Below are 22,813 nucleotides of genomic sequence, written 5' to 3'. Positions count from 1 at the left end.
TACTGTCACCTCTTTCAACCTCCACACCTTCATTCTTGGTTGGTACTTCACCCGCCGCACTCTCCTCGCACCTTTCACCCTTATGTCGCAGACAACCAAGTGGTGCTGTGAAACAGCCTCCTCCCCCGGGATCACCTTTGTGTCCCGGAGGTGCCCCCTATCTCGCCTACGCACCATCAGGTAGACAACGGTTGTCGTCGACCCCCCTGACGTGTATGTAACAAGCTAATTATCCTCTTTCTGGAACTGAGTATTACAAATCAACAAATCAGCTCCATCAGCAAACTCCAAAATCCTTTCACCTTCTCCATTTCTCACACCATATCCGTAACCCCCATGAACTCCCTCAAAACCATCCATACTCCTTCCCACATGTCCATTCAGGTCTCCTCCCACCACAACAACTTCCTCATCTTTCATGTTTTCCATCAGCTTCTCTATCGCACACCAGAACTTGTCCTACTCTTCATCGCTCCGACCAACCTGCGGAGCATATCCCGAGATGACGTTCACCAAGAGCTTTCCAATCATCATTTTCACCATCATCAACCTATCACTCACTCTAGTCACACTCACCACACTGTCTACAAACTCCTCAGAAAACAGGACACCAACACCATTCACGCCCTCCGGGCACCCTTGCCACACAAACTTGTATTTCTATCCCTGCCTACCCTTCACCATTCTCACACCACTGCCCTTCCATCTCGTCTCTTGCACACAACATATGTCCACTCTTCTTCTGACCAATACTTCCACCACTTCTCCTGATCTCCCTGTCATTGTCCCTACATTCCATGTCCCAAACCTCAGAAATCGATCTCCACTTCGGGCTGTACCCTGCCCATATGTAGTTGTAATTGTCATGGTTCTCTTTTTGAGGCAATGTTTTTTTTATGGCCGGATGCCCTTCCTGGCTTAAGGAACGTCTATCTAGGCATAAGGAAGAACGCTATTGAAAATTGGGTCGCCACATCAAAATCCAAGATGGCCGCCTCCATGTATGTCTGACCCTTGTGAGCGAAATATCATATCATAGCATGTTTTCTGCGTGTTCCACTTTGTCAACTCACATCACTTCCCCGACGGGGGACCTAGGCGTAACGCTTACATAAAAAATAAATAACCACCTTTAGAGGCCATTTTTCCCCGCAAGCGGGGGTTGGCCTTTTTCGGGAACCGTGGTTGTTGTTGTTTTTTGGTCCCCTTTTTGAAGCAATGTTTTACGGCCGGATGCCCTTCCTGACGCTAACCCTTTTTGCCGCCTTTAACGACAAACAGGGAATTACCAGTGAACTGGTACTCAATTTGCCGACCTCGGAAGGATGACAGGCTGAGTCAACCCCCCTGGCGTTAATTCAGCGATCGACCGGGATTCGAACCCAGGATCCTAGGATTCCAAGCCGGCACCCTAGCCGCTAGCCCAACACCAGGGTTCCAGATCTTGTTATGCTTTATTTTGGTTTCATTATAATTTTCACGTTAAGTTTACATGACATTAAGACATTATACACATAAACAATATCTCACCGTTATCAAGACCGAACTCTCTTATCTGTCTCCCTCTTCCAAATCCTGGTGGCGTCTGGTCAAATCTGTTTCTGGTGTTTGTTCCCCCTCCATCCCCTCCCTCACCTCAAATGGCTTAACGGCTGACTCCGCACATGAAAAAGCTGAATGCCTCAACTCTGTGTTTGCCTCTAAATCTTGTGTCCCAAACCCATCCCTCTCTGTACCCACCGTACACAGTCGTACCCAGCTGCTCCTGGACTCTGTGTCCTTTCCTCCTGACAAGGTGGAAAAGTTTCTGTCAACCCTCGACTCTGATTCTGCAACTGGTCCTGACGGCATCAGCCCACGGGTCCTAAAATCATGTTCTTCCGCTCTTTCACTCCCTCTTTCTGTTCTCTTCACCCTCTCTTTTGCTCAAGGTCATCGGCCATCTGCTTGGAAATCAGCCAACATCACTGCTTTGCACAAAAAAGGTGCAAAAACAGATCCCAGCAACTAGAGACCAATCAGCCTTCTCCCAATTATCAGCAAAGTCATGGAATCCATCATTGCTTTAGATATGAAATCTTTCCTCTTCTCCAATGGCTTGATCTCTGATCATCAATTTGGTTTCAGACCTGGTCACTCTACTCTGGACATGCTGCTTCTGCTTTCTCAACAATGGATGGAGGTCCTCAACGCCAAACAGGAAATTAGAGCTGTCTCCCTTGACATTTCACGTGCCTTCGATACGGTCTGGCACCCTGCTCTGCTCACCAAACTCTCCTCCTTTGGTATCCATGGAAATCTCCACGCATGGCTGGCGGACTTCCTCTCTGGTCATAGTCAACGTGTGGCCCTGAATGGGTTTCTCTCATCTCCCCTTCCTGTTCAGGCTGGAGTTCCCCAAGACAGTGTTCTGGGCCCTATGCTTTTTCTGGTCTTCATCAATGATCTCTCTGACTCTCTTGAAAATCCTCTCTATCTCTTTGCTGACGACTCTACTCTCTGTCGCTCCATTCCTCATCCCTCAGATCGGCAGTCTGCAGCCTCCTCACTCTCTGCAGACCTGGACAAAATCACAGACTGGGCAAACAAATGGAACATGTCTTTCAATCCTGATAAATCTCACACTCTTACGATGTCTCTCCGAAAAGACCGACTGGAAAACCCTCCCATCCACTTTCTGAATAATCCTCTCCAAGAAGTTCTGTCACTCAAGCTTTTGGGTCTCACTATTTGCCATGATCTTTCCTGGGAAAACCACATTTCAAATCTGGCCTCCAAAGCCAGTCGCCGACTGGGCATCCTCAGTCGTGCGAAGTCCTTCCTTGGCACACCTGAGCTCCTCACCACATACAAGGCTTTCATCCGCAGCTCTATGGAATACTGCTCTCCCCTCTGGTCTGGTGCTCCTGCCTCACACCTAGCCCGTCTTCACGCTGTTGAAACCAAAGCGTTCAGAATCATTGGAATCTTCCGCGATGAAGCTAACTCCAAGGGCCTTTCACTCACTCACCGCAGGCAGGTTGGTGGTCTTTCCGTCTTCTACCGACTCCTCTCTGGCCTTGCCCCCCCAGCCCTCTCTGGGCTCTGTCCCCCAAATATTCCTACAGGTCGCACAAGATCTGCCTGCAACCCTCTTATGGTTAAACTGCCAAAATCAAGACTTTCTGCTCACCTTCACTCCTTCATTCCTCTTTTCTCCCGCCTCTGGAACAAACTCCCTCACTCTCTTCAATCCCACTCCACCCTCCAGGTCTTTAAAACAGCTGTTCACCACCATCTCTTATCCTCCCCCATCCAAAACCTTGATCTTTTCTACCCCCGCTAATTTCGGTCCCCTTGTGTTTTATACCTCTCCGCCCCCCCCCCCTCCCCTTCCTAACGCCTCCTGCCCCCAAGCCCTCTCCCTCCCACACTTCTCCCTGCTCTCAAATGTTGTGGTTGTGTGCTTCCCCTTCTCTCCCCATCTTGTCTTCCGCTCCCTCTTTTTGTATATTTTGTTTGTCTGGTTGATTTGTTTGTGAAATAAATGTTAGTTCTTTCACGAGCCTCGATTCAGTATACAAAAAAAATAAAAAATCATTGCTCCACTACACAAAAACTGCACAACCAGCTAACTGCAATGTCGCCTCAACCACACCTCCTACCTCATGTACGCACACCATGGAGGCATGCCACAGCTTGGAAGCGCAGAGAGCAGCCGCAATAGTTTCCATCCTCCGTACACCATGTACCTCCGAAGAAGGATACATTATCGCGCCGTTCACCCCTACAAGTAATTAAGCGCTTCCAGCATTCGCCCCCCGCACCTGTGAGCGTCACGAGACGCTGGCCCATGTTAATCAAGGAGCCCCGTCACATGCCGCAGTTTGAAGACAGACTGGACAAAATTTGATGCAGAGGCCTGTGCAGCCCTTGCACCCTCCCCTTCCCATCGTTCTTACCTGCATCCCTTGTTTGTCCATCTCCGTCTCTTTTATCCCTTAGCCCTGCTGTTGGTTTCCCCCATCGCCTTCTGCTGTTCCTTTTGTTCTGTAACATCCTGATCCCATTTTGTGTTTGAGCTCTTCCATGAGCCTGGACTTTGTTTTATACAAACTAGAACAACACTTCGACGTCACGGCCGATATGCCCCTGCCAACATTATTACATCATTATACATACTTATACCAAGTTTGATTCAAATCCCTTCAGCTGTTCTGAAGTATCACATTTTACCTGACATGACCTTTGACCTCTTGATGCCGAAATATAATCAGTTCGTCTTTGCATCGTAATATATACTTATACCAAGTTTGCTCAAAATCCCATCATTGGTTTACAATTTAGTGTGGCAACAGATTTCTTTTTGACCGAACGGGACCTCTCTGACCTTTGACCGCTTGATCTCATAATTTAATGAGTTCATGTTTCATCATTATACATACTTCTACTACATTTGACTTAGATCCCTTCAGCCATTCTTAAGTTATCACGATAATGAAAACCTATATCACGGATACACGGATGGACGGACAGCCGGATGGACAAGCAGAAAACATAATGCCTCTGACGATTTCGTCAGCGGAGGCATAAAAAAAATCTGGGTAAATCAGCGAAATTGTGTAAATTGCAAATAAAGAGTTCGCTTTCTATCAACAACTTTGTGACCTGAGTCCTGTTTAATTTAGTACTTGGTTGAACAGTCTGTTTTCTCCACCAGTTTTCAGTCTGGGAAACAGTTTTCAGTTTCAGCAAACTCCCTGATTCGGGTGTGTGGAGTAGCCAGCTTTTTGGGTGTGGTCATGTGAATGCATCTTGAACCCAGAGTATGTGATAATATGATTGGATATTATAATTTCACCTTAGCTGCACTGTACAAATTAACAAGTGTGCAATGTAGATCTTAAAAGTAGTAGCCCATAAGCATCCGGCCTAGTTACTACTTTACTGAAATGGAAAATTTTGTTTTGAATACTCACGAAAAGAAAATCCGAAGTGACTTCATATGACCCAAGTCAACGCTGAATACTGCATGCAGCTGTTCTCGCTCTTTGAGGTCAAGGTCTTCTTTCTTCTTTATTCCATGTTTAGTTTCATGCTCAGCGGTAGTGCCACCATTACTTTGACTAAAAAAGCGGTTTAACGCTCCAAATTCCATGGACTCAATGGAATCCATGGTCTCTTGAGATCCATTAGTCAATGGGATGACAAGATCAGAAGGAGTCCACAATTGAGATCCAGTTGTCTGTGTGTCAGGGTGACTCAATCGTCCAGCAAAGGTCCAATGCACTGGGTTCATGTCAGGTTGCTTCTGCCGACATGTCTCAGAAGCAAAAGGTCCATCGTTTTCTTTGCTTTGAGAACACAAAGTACCTTCGGAAAAACAGGTACCAAGAGCTCTATCGTGGTCATCTCTGAAATCCGATGAAGTCAGTGCACAGTCAGAGCACAAAGACAACTCTTTTTCACAGTAGCCCCCAGCATTATGTTGTCTCTCCATAGTTGTCACTGAAACCCTAGGAAAACTAGAGTTATTCGAAATTGGTAATGAGTCCAGCTTGTTTAACGATTGCAAAAGTAGTGCAGAATCTAGAGACAGACCCAGTCTCTTGATAGGAGATGTAGCAGGTGTTCCTTCGGTCAAAGTCGATATGGCTGCAAAAGTTTTGCGGCGGTGAGTTGCTTCACTGCGATTGGCACGATGGATGGGAGAACCATCGGGCGTGATATAACGGAGCGCCTCCTCATCTTCCCGTTGGATACGCGAGTTGGGAATCCAGGAAAGAAGCAGAGAGCCGTCATGCCCACCTTCTTTTTGTATACACAGGTAACCTGGGGAAATATATGTGCAAGAGATAGCAACTTTTTTGCAAACAAATATCTAATATTTTAACAACTTTGGTCGGGTAGCATTGCCATAATCTCACAGTTGAACATAAATTACAATGCACTTACAAGACAAGTGTTTGAATTGCTAAAAGATGTCCCACTGACACTTTAATGACCACGATACTCACTAAAGGCCATGGGTCCTAGATAAGGTGTTCTATCCATAACCTGTCTGCAACACCACAATTATGGAAAAGTATATAAACAGGAATACATTTCTGGACCAGCAAAAGCCCCTGCTGGAATAATGTATTTTTAAAAATGAACCTTACCAGGATAATGAAGTTCTTTCCCAGCATTCAATTCCTCCGGTGGATGGACGCACACATTGTTTTTGGAGTAAACAATGCCTCCATGTTTGTGTGCTGGCGATTCCGATGTTCCCAACAATTCGGTGGAAAGCAGTAAAGAAGCACGGCGCAGAAAATGTCCGAAAGACATGGTAAGGAGACATATAGAAGAGCTGTGCCCAGAGAGATAATGGCTCTCTGAGGAAAAAGTCTTTCTGGGGGTTGTGTCAGAGTCAAACGCCACCTGTTAAGCCCCAGAATACACCATAGCTTTGTAAGTATGAGACAAAATATAGGAAAGACATAGAAGCAACATCATAAAATCCAAAAAGCAGGTCAAACATCCTGCTTCCCCGAGGCTGACTCACAAGTTGGGGAAAGAAAAAGGTAGCATTGGCATTTGCAAGAATGTAAAATGGAGTAGCTATAAATATCTCACCCTGTAGGCACTATGTAGTTGTGCATAACAAGGCCAGGCAATCAAAGATTTGAACTGTAACAAACGTATCAAATATGTTCAAATAGAAAAATTGGCAAAAGGGAAGATGTGTCATTAATTTGCCTCCATAATAGTCACTGTCAGATTCTGTGAGATTCTAGTTCTGAAAAACAAATTAACAGAAGTGATGACTTCATGTTAAAAGGTAAAACAAAATTTGGTTTGCAGGAACAACAAACAATTAATATTGTGGCCTCAAAGTAAAAAAGATTTAGAGATACGAGGATCGGTTATTTGAAGACAGCATGTAAAAGAGAGGGAGGCATTAAAAGAGAGGCTGAGTATGGTGGAGGATGATGTGGTTGAGCTTGAAAGTGGTTGGATGTCAATGAAAGATAGTCTGTTGGGAGCCGTTGGTGAGGTATGTGGATGGACAAAAGGACCACCGAGGCACTCGGAAACATGGGGGTGGGATGATGAAGTTGGAAAGAAGATTGACGAGAAGAGGAAGAAGTTCAAGGAGTGGCAGAAGGCGAAGGTTATGGGGGCACAAAAGGCAGAGCATGAAAGTTATAAGGCAGCCAAGAAGGCTGCAAAGAAAGAGGTAGCAAAGGCACAGGAGGCATGTAGGAAAATGTTCGGAGAACGCTTGGATTCGGAAGAGGGTCAGAAAGCGGTATTCAGGATTGCAAAGCAGATAGCGAAAGAGAGGTGTGATGTGATGGGGGTGAGTTGCTTGAAGGATGAAGTGGGACAAATCGTTGTGGACTCAGATGGAATTAAAGGAAGATGGAAGAGATATATGGAAATACTGTTGAATGCAGAGAATAAGTGGGATGGCAACATAGAGAGTAACCCAGTTTTAGGAACGGCAGAGAAGATAACCGAGAAGGAAGTTGAGGAAGCGATAAAAGCAATGAAGAGTAGAAAAGCGGGAGGGCCGACGGGAGTTGTGAGAGATATGTTGAAGGCAGCGGGAAATTGGGGTGTGAAGAGAATGACCGAGATCTGCAATCTGGTGGTGAAAGAAGGCCGCATTCCAGTGAATTGGGAACTGAGTACACTCGTCCCTCTATACAAGGGGAAAGGTGACCCTCTGGACTGTGGCTCATATCAAGCGATAAAGTTATTGGAGCATGGAATGAAGGTATTGAAAAGGGTGTTGGAGAGGAGGATAAGGAAGAAAGTGAAGATTGACGAAATGCAGTTTGGATTTTGCCAGGAAGAGGAACGACACGCACTTTTTATTGTGAGGCAGTTGCAGGAGAAGTATATGGAGAAGAGGAAGAAGTTGTTTCTTGGGTTTGTTGATCTGGAGAAAGCATTCGATAGGGTTCCACGTGAAGTATTGACATGGGCATTGAGGAAGTTAGGAGTGGAGGAATGGTTGATCAGAGTAGTGATGGCAATGTACAAAAGAGCGCACAGCTGTAAGGACAAAGGACGGGAACAGTGGTTAGTTTGAGGTGAAGGTGGGAGTGCATCAGGGGTCGGTACTAAGTCCACTACTATTTGTAGCTGTGATGGAGGTGCTGGCTCAGAACGTAAAGGAGGGTTTACCGTGGGAGTTGTTGTATGCAGATGATCTGGTGTTGATTGCAGAAAGTATGGATGGACTGAAGGAGAAGATGAACAAGTGGAAGGAGTGTATGGAGACAAAAGGTCTGAAGGTGAATATCGGAAAAACGAAGGTGATGGCAAGTGGTAAAGCATGTGGTGAGGTGGAAAAAACTGGGAAGTGGCCGTGTGCTGTGTGCAGGAAGGGTGTCGGAGTGAATTCCATTCAATGTACAATGTGCGCTGAGTGGGTTCATCAAAAATGTAGTGGTTTGAGAGGGTCATTAACCAGTGTGGCAGCTACATTCAAGTGTAAGGTGTGCACAGAGGGAGGTGCAGATGGAGGAAATGTTGAGTTGGATCTTGGAGATGGCGTGAAGCTGGAAGGTGTGAAAACATTTTGTTACCTTGGAGACATGCTGAATGGAGAAGGTGGATCAGACTCGGCAACGGTTGCTCGAGTGAGATGTGCATGGAAGAAGTTTCGGGAACTGAGTGGCGTGCTGACGAGGAGGGGAGTGTCGTTGAAGCTGAAGGGAAAGGTGTATGCTGCATGTGTGCGAAGTGTTATGATTTATGGGAGTGAGACATAGGTAATGAACGTAGAGCAGCAACGAAGGGTGGAAATGTGAATGGTTCGGTGGATGTGTGGAGTATCGTTGAGAGAGAGGAAGACAAATGATGAATTGCGAAAGATGATGGGAATAGAGCCTGTGATGGATGCTGTGAAGAGAGACAGGTTGAGCTGGTTTGGTCATGTGTTGAGGAAGGATGAAAGTGACTGGTTGAAAAGAGTGATGGAAATGAATGTAGAAGGAAGTAGAGGACGGGGAAGACCGAGAAAGACTTGGTTAAAGATGGTCGAAGAAGAAATGCGGGCAAGGGGGGTTAAGAAGGGGAGATGCCAAAAATAGGGCAAAATGGAGAACATTGACATGGGGACCGCAAGGCTAACCCCTGCTCTTGCAGGGAAAATGGCCTTAAAATGCCTGTTGTTGTTGTTGTTGTTGTTGTTGTTGTTGTTGTTGTATGTAAAAGAGAACAGGATATCACATGTATAGTATGCCTGCAAAGCAGCTTCAAACCTGAGAGTTCATAGAACACCTTGCCCCATGCAGGAAGTGTTCACATATATAATTGAATTGAAATAAAATAAAGATTTTAAAGGTTGTATAAAAAATTCCAGAAGTTTTGTTATGCCGCACCTTATATAACATGCCCAAGTACTGCAAAACTGGAGGTTCTTGGAAGTAATAAAAAGGCGACTTGCATTCTACAGTGTTCAATTATCTATCTATAATTCCAGTAATCTCTGTGTGTGTGTGTGTCTGTGTGTATGTCTGTGTGTTTGTCTGTGTGTTTGTCTGTGACCGCTGTTTCTCGACAACCACGGGTCCGATATACTTGAAACTTGCCAGGTATATTGCTGGGGACCTGAGGATGTGCCTTTTCAAGGTTTCATATTAATCGGAGAAGTAGTTACCGAGCTATGGCGATTTATTTACCAAACTCCGCAAGCCGTTCGCTTTGGCTTTGCGAATGGACCAAACCATTTCATGTAAATAGAGGGGGGGGTTCTACCGTACTCGCAAGCCGTTCGCTTTGGCTTTGCGAATGGACCAAACCATTTCATGTAAATAGAGGGGGGGGATTGTCACCGTACTCGCAAGCCGTTCGCTTTGGCTTTGCGAATGGACCAAACCATTTCATGTAAATAGAGGGGGGGGGGGGGATATAATTTTAGATATATATATAGTACGGGCATGCCCTAGTATAAGTAAATTAGAATAATGTGACTGTGTTGCCAATATGCCTCTGCATAGTCTCACAATGGGTAGATGCCATCACTCTGCATATGTATGGGTAGGGGATCACGTTTGTGAAGTTTCGTGTTGATTGGATAAGGTTCCTTTTTCAATCCAATATGGCTGCCAAACTATGTGACCTATATAATGAATGAATGAATAATCGTTTTAAGGCCATTTTTCCTCGCTAGAGCAGGGGTTAGCCTTGCGGGCCCCATGACAATGATGGTTCCTTGTTTGAGGCAATGTTTTTATGGCCGGATGCCCTTCCTGACGCCAACCCTTGGTCACGCTCTTACGATGCACAGGGATACAGTGTGCCTATTCTGAATCCGGGTACACACCGTGATCATTCATCCCAGCAAGCTGGTACTCAATTTGCCGACCTCGGAAGGATGACAGGCTGAGTCAACCCCCCTGGCGTTAATTCAGCGATCGACCGGGATTCGAACCCAGGATCCTAGGATCCCAAGCCAGCACCCTAACCGCTAAGCCAACGCCAGGCTTGACCTATGGTGTCATAAATTTAATATTTCAATAGAAATGGGTCACAGATCATGTGCATGCAATTTCAGATTTTTAGGATGAGGAATTTGATTAAAACATTTTTGGCTGGTATACCACTTCACATATGATGTCATTATCATGCTTCTCTTCCCCATTGGGAGTACTTGACAATGTGGCAAGTTTCAAATTTTTCCATTCAGCCGTTTCTGATAATTTTTTATTATTATTTGCTTTTAATCCAAGATGGCTGCCAGACCACGTGAACAATGACATCACAATTGTCATAAAAACATTCTGCATGGGTGTCACTCCTACCCTGAAAGTTTAGTCTCAATCGGACATATGGTTGCTGAGAAAAACGAGGTTTCGCCCGTACGGTGGACGGATGTACGGACGGACGGATGGACAACCCGAAAACATAATGCCTCCGGCGACTTTGTCGGCGGAGGCATAAACATAATATACAGATTGTAAAAGTCATATAAATAAATTAATTCCAGAAGTTGACGCAGTGGTTATAATTACATCTTAGAATTACTCTTTATTTAGCAGTGGAATCACCCTATATAACCCTTTAGAATCACTCTGTATAACTCTTTAGAATTACTCTTTAGAACCCTTCAGAATTAAACACGGTGGATTAGAAAGCTTCTTCTTCATTTTTAACAGTAGTATGGAAGGAAGGACATAGCCAAATATTGAAAATGATCTCACTCCTCTCTGCGCATGTGTGATTGGGGACGAATTTAGAGCCAAAGTTCTGCTAAACTACAGGTTCATTTTACGATTCATGTTCAAAATATAATATTCCATTGAAATCGAGTTGTTCCTTGATCATACACTGACATTTGTAGACAGAAGGCCAGACGGACACTCAGACAGAAGTGAAGCAATTGCTTAACCCCACTTTTCGCTTTGCATGTGCTGGGTAACAAAGTCGTACTTGCTCATTAAAAACATAACCAAGGACATGGAAGTCAAAGGTATGTCTTATTGATCTTTATTATATGCAATTGACAACAATCAGTACATAGTACAAACTGAAGAATCAGAAAGTGGTGCAACATCTACGATCCTAATACATATTAAACAATGGTATTGTACTTTTTATCCATTTTCATATCATAACAGAAGAATCTATGTAGCCTTGATACTGTCCCGAAGGCCTACACTTATCAAAGATTGTGTCGGTGTCCTTGTGGTGAAGACTCTTGACTGGCACACCAAAGAATGTGGATTCAAATCTGACAAAACGAAGCAATATCAAGGATTTCGTTTCTAAGCTTCTGGAAACTTTAGATTCAGGAGAATAACTGTGTTGTTATTGGTGTCATTGAAAACCCAGCTGGCTCAATAATCACATTCAGGGAGTGGGAGATCTGCCTGCACCACCTGGTGTGGTCTACATCACAGGGACTTCAACGGCAGTTGGAACGGGAACTACTTGTAAAATGTCAACTTTGAAAAGACAAAGGAAGAAATAAAAATGTCAGGTGAGGCTTGAATATCGACATGAATTGCAATTGGGACGGTCAGCAAAAGACTCCTCTGAAGAAGTGTTATTACCTCTGCCACTGAAGGTGGACAGAGGTTATGTTTTCACCTCATTTGTCTGTTTGTTTAATATTTAACCTCATTTGTCTGTTTGTTTGAAATTTTAAGAAATTGCATATTGGGTCACTGAATTGGTTCTCCAATCAGAATCTAGAAGCCGATTGTTTGTTTTTTTAGATCAAAAAGTCAAAGGTAGGGAATACTCTCCGTTTCAAATACGTAAACCCGTTTTTGTTAACGTTTTTCAATTTTTTGAATGGAAAAAATTTATTTTCTCAAATAATTTAATAGTAAATGTTTACTTTTTTTTTCTGTTTCTATTCAACAAATGTGTAACGGAACGTATTCCCTTCATCCGAATGTTTACAGTAAGACACTCAGTCGTGGTATTGAAGAGATTTAAGTGGTTCTGCAGTTACCAATCACGGAATCTATTTCTCTCGTTCAACACAAAGCGTTAAACTGGACGTCGCATCTACCGGCATTAGTTGGTGGACGTTAAACATCTTATGGTGTCCTTCACGAAGAGTAAGCGAGCTATCACTGGCACCATGAATGAATTCCAAATTCCTGCCTTAACTACGACTAGTAGAGGGATGGAAAACTGCCCACCATTACTCTTGCCCTTGATCAAGAAACTGCTTTGGCAGAACGAACATCGGATCGGAATGTCCCAAATAAAGGTCCCAAAGGCCGATGCTTACTTTGGAGACACCAAGGAATATTTTATGTCCAAATATTCACACAAGACAACCAGTTTAACATGTGGACCAGAGGATAGCAAGCTCCATGATGCAACATCCTGATTATGAAACACCAGGAATCTATTTCTTGGTTATTGTCTTGGTTAATGAACTATAACCACTACTTATTGGGTTTTACCAATTCCTCGACTAATATAACTATACTTCCATCGCTAATACGAGTGGTATCGTTATATCACTAGGAGTAGCAATATACTTTTACTGCTTATACTAACATTTTACTATTATGGTGTCATATTCATATTATGGTTTTACTATTATTGTGTGTGTGTGTATATATATTGTGGACTGTGGTGTCTGCCCGTGTATTGGTCCCATTTACATCTGTCTTCTGTTTATGGCGGCCGCTTTATTTCAACAATTGCCGATTGGTTATTTTGAATTTTCATTTCATTTTTCTTGATGCAATTTAATCATTCAGTCACTTTATTGTCCCTTCCAGTAATCTTTCAAATAAACATAAAGTAGATTTAATACAGATCTTCATGGAGTAACACACAATTTAAAACAGTGAATATTTTGCCCTCTTTTTAGACAAATTCAACCTCCGCCACCCAATGATGCACCACCATTTTGCGGTGGGCGGTATAATTCGGTCAGAGATGTGCTCGGAGTGAATCTGAGAGTGCAACACAATTAAACTTTTAAAATAGTTCACTAAATCTACGAAATAATTTAAATTGATAATAATAATGCATTTATTTTATATAGCGCTTTTCAGGAAGCCCAAAGACGCTTGATAGATTAACAAACTTTTCCTGTTATTGCGGATGGGTACTTTTGCTAAAAATTATACTTATACTTCTGCTACAAGCATAATACTAATACATTCTGCCAAAGCCAGTTTATAACATTGCACTATATGTACATATATACACATATATATATATATATATATATATATATATATATATATATATATATATATATATATGTGTGTGTATATGTGTGTATATGTGTGTATATATATATATATGTGTGTATATATATATATATGTGTGTATATATATATATATATATATATATATATATATATATATAACTCCATGGTAAGATCTCCAACCTTTAATTGAACAAACAATGACTCAACGTTTCGATTAACAACATGTGACAAAGCCACACGCCTCCGTTAATCTTCCTCAAGTGATAAAATCATCTCAACATCCCCTTATATGCAAAGTGGGCGGGGTATATGCAAAGTGGGGTGGGCAAAGCTGGACAGCCAATGAAACCGTATCACACCGCTCTCGTGAACGGAGACGTTATTGACCAAATTCAAAAATCAACCGCATATTAACGGCTCAAAATAATCCTGTAAGCAATGCTGGATTATAACTCAAGTGTTTAGAAAATCAGGAACAATCATTACATTTAATTAAAAGTTAAACTTGTAAACAATTAAATTGTAAATTAAATTAAAACTGTAAATATATTAAAGCAAAAAATTTTTTTAAAGATAAAATAAAATTGCCATAATATCAAGATCATCACATGTGGCCCTATGCGGTAAAGGGGAATGCGGGATGGAGGAGGGTTATAGGGGGGAGATCTTAAAAGGATCAATCAACTCATTGAAACGTTGAGTCATTGTTTGTTCAATTAAAGGTTGGAGATCTTACCATGGAGTCATTTGGATTTACTCCCAACCGCAAATCTTTGCTTATGTATATATATATATATATATATATATATATATATATATATATATATATATATATATATATATATATATATATATATATATATATATATAATCGTTAGATTAAATAAGACGCGGACGTAGCTTCAGGACGTCGATCTTTAATTGTCGACAAGCTTTCGACCAACAAAGGTCTTCTTCTGAGTCGGCCCCAAGTTCAACAGAAGTGTTGTTCGGAAGTTCACTTCCGTTGAACTTGGGGCCGACTCAGAAGAAGACCTTTGTTGGTCGAAAGCTTGTCGACAATTAAAGATCGACGTCCTGAAGCTACGTCCGCGTCTTATTTAATCTAACGATTATTTATTCAATACAAATGAGACGCCCTGCTCGTACTTTGGAGTTTCTACTATTTCTTACAGTTATATATATATATATATATATATATATATATATATATATATATATATATATATATATATATATATATATATAAGCAAAGATATATATATTATGTATTCTGATTATTATGTACCATACTCTGTTGCAGAACGGTGGTGCTGCCGAAGCAAGTTTCTTGGTTAGGGTTACATGTACCGAGTGATTTGCCATTGCTTTCCCATATATACATATATAGGTATTTTTACTACCACAGCTACTAGTACTAGCATATGTTAGGACTTTCATATAGAAGGCAATACAGTACTTTTACTGTATTAAGAAATTATGAAAACTGCAGATGGGCAGCACTTATTGATGCCCCCTTGTGCTGATCACCATTACACAAGGATTTTTATACAAGGATACAAGGTATTTTCAAGTATTTTTTGATTGTAAATCAAATCTCTCGGAGAGATCGAGGTTTATCTTCATTCGAATTCACCAGCAGTGGAAACCGAGCAGTAACAGATAGTAAGTGCGACGCGGACAGACAGACATGTTCAGTTCAGGGTTCAAATGACAACAGCAAAGCAAAGCGCGAGTTGGAAAGAAATCGATGTCTACCCACACGACCAGACACAGACAGCGCATGTTAGCTACAGTAACCGTTTTAACTGATATTAAAACGAGTAAACTGTAAAGGAAACACAGGGCGCTCTGTAGTCTGTATGTACCCATCATCGACATCATGATATGTACGCGTGAACATATTGATTATTGTACAGACGAATAGAATGTCACGAAAAACCGGAATGGCCTCCAGGCTCCAGTGTTATTATAAAATCTATAATGCAATATATTATACAACTAATGCAATATATTATACAACAGCAGTAATAATGATAGCGCGTTTCCAGCGTTATTTGCATTAAGCCTTTATTAAGTGCCGCGTCACCTACCTATGATGGTCCAACGTCAGTATGAAGCTTGCACGGCTGGATTATCGACATGAAGCACCCACCGCTCCCTGGGCGGGTCTCCCTGGATCGCATGCGCTTCTGTGGTTAACCGGTGTAGGTGTGCGCAAAGAGAGGTATTTTTAATTGCATATTTTCGACTGTGTTGGTCGCTGAAGTTTGCCGTAGCGCCAACTTGTCATTTCCGCCTTGTTGCTAGGGCGACGCGCCTGTGGGAACCCGGTTTGGTTGTTCGCGAAGAGAGGTATTTTAAATTGCATATTTTCGACTGTGTTGGTCGCTGAAGTTTGCCGTAGCGCCAACTTGTCATTTCCGCCTTGTTGCTAGGGCGACGCGCCTGTGGGAAGTGGGAACCCGGTTTGGTTGTTCGCGAAGAGAGAGGTATTTTAAATTGCATATTTTCGACTGTGTTGGTCGCTGAAGATTGCCGTAGCGCCAGCTTGTCATTTCCGCCTTGTTGCTTCGGCGACGCTTGTGTGGGAAACCGGTGTAGGTCTGTTCAAGAGGTATTTTAAATTGCATATTTTCGACTGTGTTGGTCGCTGAAGATTGCCGTAGCGCCAGCTTGTCATTTCCGCCTTGTTGCTTCGGTGACGCTTGTGTGGGAAACCGGTGTAGGTCTGTACAAGAGGTATTTTAAATTGCATATTTTCGACTGTGTTGGTCGCTGAGTATTGCTGTAGCGCCAGCTTGGCATTTCCGCCTTGTTGCTTCGGCGACGCTTGTGTGGGAAACCGGTGTAGGTCTGTACAACTACAAGAGGTATTTTAAATTGCATATTTTCGACTGTGTTGGTCGCTGAGAATTGCCGTAGCGCCAGCTTGTCATTTCCGCCTTGTTGCTAGGGCGAAACTGTGGCAACGAGCGTCGAACGTTTCTGCTTGTGAGTCAACTGCGGCCCGGTGTTCGAGTTTGTTTTGATTGGACGTACTGTATTTAAAAGCGTCGTATACTATCAGCAGTGTCCTAAATAAATACGTGATATAATTGCTGGCAATTTGCATTCGGATGTTTTCACCGAATTAAATGAGTTAATTGGATAAAGAATAAGAGATTATACTGAAATGGGGAGATGAATTGGATGAAGTAAAGGTTGACAGGAGCATTGAATTTTTCGTAAGTGATGACATTCACATGGAGCTCTATCGTGGTAGTGTGAATACCATCTTACAACGACAGAACGAAGAAATCGTCCAAATTATGGGGCAATCTGAGGACTTGACCAGCAACAGCAACTTGCCAGAGTTAGTGCCTGTGGTGTGGAGGTCAATTTATTACCTGCAGAGGTGGAGTTAGACCCCCCCCCCCCCTCCCTTCCCCGGATATGGAGTTGGAGCTCACGGAGGTGGAGTTGTGGCCCACGGGGGTGCTCTTGGAGTCTCACAGTCACATAGCCAAGCAAGAGCATATTGTACTGGAAAGGGGTCAGTGGGATCTCTGGCTGACTTTGTCGGAGGTGCTGTCACCAAAGAGTGGCTGGTCATTCGTGACAGTAGGATAAAGTAGGAGGTTGCACAAGAGCAGGAGAGACTGAAAGAAGAGGTAAGGAGGTCGGGAAGTCATCTTTCAGAAGAGATTAATTTGACGTCCTCTGGTTTACCGTCCTTCCGATGGACGGCGCACACATTAATGTATCGCCTTGCATGGGAAACACAAGAACGACAATTTATAGCTACGTCGAGAATCAAACCCAGGTGAGACAGATCAAAGATAAGTTTGCAGACCTCTAAACTATCCTGCCAGCCCCACTACACTGTATAATGTATCACAATATCATAACAATTTCAACAAGAAAGAGCAATCGGAGATTGAAAACCCGCGCCAGTACGTGTTTGTGCGGTGTTTATGAGCTTCTGTGTTTGTGTGGTTTATTGACGACGTACATTTATGTTCAACCCAATATGGCTGCCGAACCACATGACCGATGACATCATCAATTTAATTATCCCATGCAATTTTTGTGTAGATCACGCCCAATAAATTTCAAACTGATCTTATCAAGCGTTCTACTTGTCTAATTATGACGTCATCATGAAGGCACCGATGACATCATCATGAATATATGTTACTCGCCATGGGGAGTACTTGACAATGAGACATGTTACAATGTTTTCTATGGAGCAGTTTCGGAGATATATAGGTGCGAATATTTTTTGGTTTTTCCAAGATGGTGCTTGTACCACGTGACATATGACATCATAGTTATTAAAATATATATACAGGAGGAGGTGAACATATGGTGAAAATTTCGTGTCAATTGGACCAACGGTTGCAGAGAAAAGCATACTTATTCTTTGCGGACAAATAAACAGACAAACAAACAAAAGGATTCGAATGCAATCCGGCGAGGGTAAATGTCTGAGATTAGGTTTATCATTGGTGTTTCCCCTTCCTGGAATCCTTGATGAGTTTACCATCGTTTCGTTTTCTTTCACTTTTCCTCACTTTTAGTGCCATACAGCAACAACTCAACATACAAATCCATACACCAGCATTTAAACCCCATTTTTATGCTATATATCTGAGTGACATTTAAGCAGTCTTTGTATGATTTTGGATGATGAAATATATGCGACTGAAGATGATTTTGACTGATTACTAAACTATATTATGGTGACTGTGTTTTTACAGGTTACAAATATCAGGAGTTCTGGAAACTCAAGTGGTCACAGTATGGATCTCAACCAAGACAAACCTAAGCAGAACACTGAGGATGCTGATAAACGAATTAATAAGGAAGATAAAAGTATGGAGGCTGGTTTTTGTGAAAGATCCAGATTTATATGCTTTACAGAACCCAGAACGCTGGTGAAATGTTGTTTCCAAACTCCAATATGAGTGGATTGTTGGGGGTTTTTTTAAACAGCAACTTAAGGCTAATGGAGGAGCTTGTGCAGATATTGTATTATGTGTTGGACTGTAGGAGCTGTGCTCCAACGTAAATCGGAAGAATGGACGCGACAAAAAGCTGGAATTCGTCCGAGTTTCTTTATTGTGTCAAATCAACTCGGGTACTCTGAAAAGCCCGTTTATCGGGCAGCAATATATATACACATTATCCCGGAGCGTTTGCCCGGGAAAGGCGAGACCGGGCGTGCCCGGGCGTCCTGGGCGAACCCTGGAAAGGCGAGTCTGGACATGCCCGGGCGTCCTGGACGAGGCCTGGCAAGTCGAGAGCGGGCATGCCCGGGCGTCCTGGACGAGCCCTGGAAAGGCGAGGCTGGGCGTGCCCAGGCGTTCTGGGCGAACCCTGGAAAGGCGAGTCTGGACATGCCCGGGCGTCCTGGACGAGGCCTGGCAAGTCGAGAGCGGGCATGCCCGGGCGTCCTGGACGAACCCTGGAAATGCGAGGCTGGGCGAGCCCGGCATGGTGATCGCTCCGCGTCCTCGGTAGGTGCAAGGCGATTGTGTATACCCAGCGGTAGCCGCTACAGGACAAAGATATTAGGAAATGAATGTACCTTTACATGAATTAAGAAGACACTTGTGGAGTATGGGCAAATCAACATGGTGTCATGTTTTTGGCCCCTTGCCACAATCGCTAATTACCAGACTCGGGTGTGGAGTCACCAAATTTGAAGCAGTCACTTCACGAATGGCCAGCTTAAGGTCAAATTTGATATGGGGCATTCGCAGCGGTGATGGATGCTCTGGATTTTTTTTTATAAGTGTGTTGCTAGGCTTGTTATCACAATTACAATACAGTTGATTGTAATCGTGTTATTACGACTACAATTAACTGTATTTTTTACGAGTGTGTCGATAGGGTTGTTATCATGATAGTGCTACACCTGGTCATCACGGTTGAGCCGTGTCCATACACTAGTCCAGCATGGTGGGTCACCACATGCTTGTCTGGTCAGGAGCCTCAGAGAGAGGCTGCTGGACCACCCCTTCCTCTCCTCAGGCAGTAAGCTCCTCAGGCCCTCACTGGCCTCCAAGGTACCACCACCATGGCACGTCCCAGCCATACCTTCCTTTAGTTTAGTGGTCCTTACAGCCACTTCTCTCATAGACGACCAGGATGGACGACCTACCACCTGTAACCCCTCCCACCCCCTTCCCCCGCCTCCAGTGGACTCAGTAGCACGAGTGTCCAATGATCCTATAAGTCTGAGAAGATATCTCTGGTTGCACCCTGATTAAGTTTGGGTGCCCCAACACACCATCACCAATCTGCCTATGGGACCCATGGCACACGCCAAACAAGTGACCAGACCACAAGTCTAAACTCCACCAAGCCCAGCCCACTGGCAGTCTGACACAATACGATTTACCAAGGGGTAATTTCGACCGAGGCTTACCAAACTACCCCTCCTCACCCTCCTGGTCTGAATTCAGTTTGGAAACCAAGGCTGCTTCAATAACAATGTTAGTGCCTTGGTTGTCCAATCACGGCTGCAAGCAATGACCCCGTAGCTCTTGGCCTCCTTGCCCCTCCATGCAGTTTCTGATGCCTTTGAGCCTCTTGTTCTTCTTCCTTCTTCCCATTGCCACAAGCGGCTAGCTGCTCATGTCTCATACCACCTGGTTATTACTAAAAGAAGAAGCTTCCATCTCTATGTTCTTCCGTCCATCCGTCTGTCTGCCCTTGTATGTATCCATCTTGCTTGGGTTACTGCTGTCATTTAATTTCAATTTCAATTTAATGTCGATTTCCCGACCCGGATCTCAGTCAACGGTACATCATCTCTTCTTGACTTGGTTATGACTAACTTCCCTACAAATGTCTGCTGCTCTTCTTCTGTTACAATCGGTTCATCTGATCATTTTCTTGTTAAAGTGGACATCTCTCTGGCTGTTCTCAGAGAGCCACCTCAGTGCATATGACTCTGACATGTCACTCAGGCCAACTGGCATGGTCTTCAAGCAGCCATAAATAATCTGGACTGGCCTCCCATCACTACCGCCTCTGACATCAACCAATCCTGGGAATTATTTCAAAGAAAATTGCTCTCTCTCATGCACAGATTTATCCCATCTCGTCTTCAGTTGTCATACCCTTCCTTCCTATCCATGGTACACTGAATCTTGTGGTGAGCCAGTTTTCCTGAAACAACTTGCCTTTGCCTCATGGAAGGCAAATCCAACTGAAGGCAATCTCAGTTCCTTCCACAAAGCTTGGAAAAAGTGTGTGTCTACCTTCAGGATAGCCAGGAAACAATATCTCTCTACTCTCAAGACTGAACTCTCAAACCTGTCTCCCTCCTCCAAATCCTGGAGGCATCTAGTTAAATCTGTTTCTCGTATTTGTTCCCCTTTCATCCCCTCCCTTTACCTCAAACAGCTGCACAACTGACACAACCTGTGAAAAAGCTGAATGCCACAACCTTGTGTTTGCATCAACATCTTGTGTCCTAAACCCATCTCTCTCTACCACCTTACCCAGTCATACCAAGCTGCTTCTGGACTCTGTGTCCTTCTCTCCCGACAAGGTGGAGAAGTTTCTGTCAAACCTCGACTCTGATTCTGCAACTGAAACAGACGGCATCAGTCCATGGGTCATAAAATCCTGCTCTGCCGCTCTATCCCACCCTCTCTCTGTTCTCTTCACCCTCTCTTTTGCTCAAGGTCATCTGCCATCAGCTTGGAAATCGGCCAACATTACCGCTTTACACAAAAAGGTGCAAAAAGAGATCCTTGCAACTACAGACCAATCAACCAGCTCCCAGTCATCAGCAAGGTCATGGAATCCATCATTGCTTCTAATATCAAATCCTTCCTCTTCTCCAATGGCTTGATCTCAGATCATCAATTTCGGTTTTCAGACGAGGTCATTCCACTCTGGACATGCTGTTACTGCTGTCTCAACAATGGATGGAAGTCCTCAACACCAGACAGGAAATCAGAGCCGTTTCCCTTAAAAAAGAAAAAGAAAACCATCACCCGTGATGGACTAAAGTTTGTTCACGGCATTAAAAATATCAGGGTCTGAAGTGTTCTGCAGGGGGTTTGAGTGACTGTTGTTCCTGATCTAGATGAGCTTCATGACCTGCGGTCCTATTTTTTCAGCTTTACCTCTAGACTCTGAAGAATTTGTGTACGAATTTGGGTACGACTTGAGATGTTGGCTTGAAAACCTGAAAATAATATAAAATATATAAATCAAAAAAAAAATACCACTTGAAACCTTGGCTGAGCAGTACGACTCTGATGGAGCCGATACTCTGTCCGACAGTGAGGAAGATGATTAGTATGAAATTTCTCACCAGATGGTGCAATTCGTTACATTTGTATGTTCTCGGTACTAAAAGTGATACTTTTATTATGGTTATTACTCTATATCAGACAGCAATAAATGTCTATGTCAATGCAAATATATGTTTCTTCTTGGTCAAATGCACATTTACTCGACGATTTAGTTAGCCCCCACCCGCATACATTCAAAGTCGAATAGCTCCTCTGCGTGAGGGAATATCACTTGTGGAAGTTATTTTTTGAAATCAGCGCATCAAAATGTATGGGAAAGAATCATTTCCACGTAGTTTGCAAGTGGGTAGCGCAAAAACGTTTTTCTAGCTATTTGTGGAAGCAATAGATTACGGCCTACTCAGCTAAAGTTGAGTCGACGATGGTGAGTGTTGAGCCGTTGACTTAAAACTTCAACTCGACTAAAGTGAGGGCTGACTCAACCCCAAGAGCTGGATTGATCCCCAAGGGGGGCTGACTCAAACATCCCGGGTCCTGGCAAACCCTCACCATACTTAAGCAGGAGCAGCCAGGCACGTCTGTGAGTGCAGTCTTGCATGCCTCAGTAGATGCAGCCATGCATACCTCACACAGCTCAGTCACGCACTGCACAAGCACATCCTTCCATGGCACGGTCACATCCCTGCATGGTGCAGGACCATCCTCACGTGGTGCAGACACGTCTCTGCATGGCAGGCACATCCCTATGTGGTGCAGACACTCCTGCCGTGACCACCGGTGCATATACAGCAGGCACCACCTTGCATACGATATGGCATACACACTGCAGGAGTGGGCCCTTGCATAGCAGGTACCAGCTCACATGCTGCAAGTATTAACATGACT

At 43.6% G+C, this 22,813-nt stretch overlaps 2 protein-coding genes across 8 annotated transcripts in view; one reads left to right on the top strand and one right to left on the bottom strand.

The window, feature by feature from the left end:
* Nucleotides 1–16,048, bottom strand: part of TBC1D16 (TBC1 domain family member 16) — a 209,798-nt gene extending 193,750 nt beyond the window's left edge. Inside the window, exons 1-4 of one of the 7 annotated variants that reach the window (XR_013623199.1) lie at nucleotides 15,761–15,778; nucleotides 7,839–8,025; nucleotides 6,141–6,402; nucleotides 4,959–5,811 (exon numbers count right to left, since the gene is read on the bottom strand). Coding sequence is in view for 4 of the 7 variants with exons in the window: in XM_078776458.1 (XP_078632584.1) it covers nucleotides 4,959–5,811; nucleotides 6,141–6,309 (1,022 nt within the window). In the remaining 3 variants the exon portion in view is untranslated. Of the gene's footprint in view, nucleotides 1–4,958; nucleotides 5,812–6,140; nucleotides 6,403–7,838; nucleotides 8,026–15,760 lie in introns of all 7 variants that reach the window. The other 6 variants (XM_078776458.1, XM_068128074.2, XR_013623198.1 and 3 more) reach the window with 6 other exon arrangements.
* Nucleotides 15,782–22,813, top strand: part of CCDC40 (coiled-coil domain 40 molecular ruler complex subunit) — a 107,356-nt gene continuing 100,324 nt past the window's right edge. The window contains exons 1-4 of the mRNA XM_078784153.1: nucleotides 15,782–15,878; nucleotides 15,978–16,022; nucleotides 16,106–16,284; nucleotides 18,410–18,524. Of these exons, the coding sequence (XP_078640279.1) occupies nucleotides 15,782–15,878; nucleotides 15,978–16,022; nucleotides 16,106–16,284; nucleotides 18,410–18,524 (436 nt within the window). The remainder of the gene's footprint in view (nucleotides 15,879–15,977; nucleotides 16,023–16,105; nucleotides 16,285–18,409; nucleotides 18,525–22,813) is intronic.

This window comes from Myxine glutinosa, chromosome 1, assembly GCF_964187855.1.
Source record: "Myxine glutinosa chromosome 1, kmMyxGlut1.1, whole genome shotgun sequence".
NCBI lineage: Eukaryota > Metazoa > Chordata > Myxini > Myxiniformes > Myxinidae > Myxine > Myxine glutinosa.
This window is presented reverse-complemented; position numbering and strand designations above follow the sequence as displayed.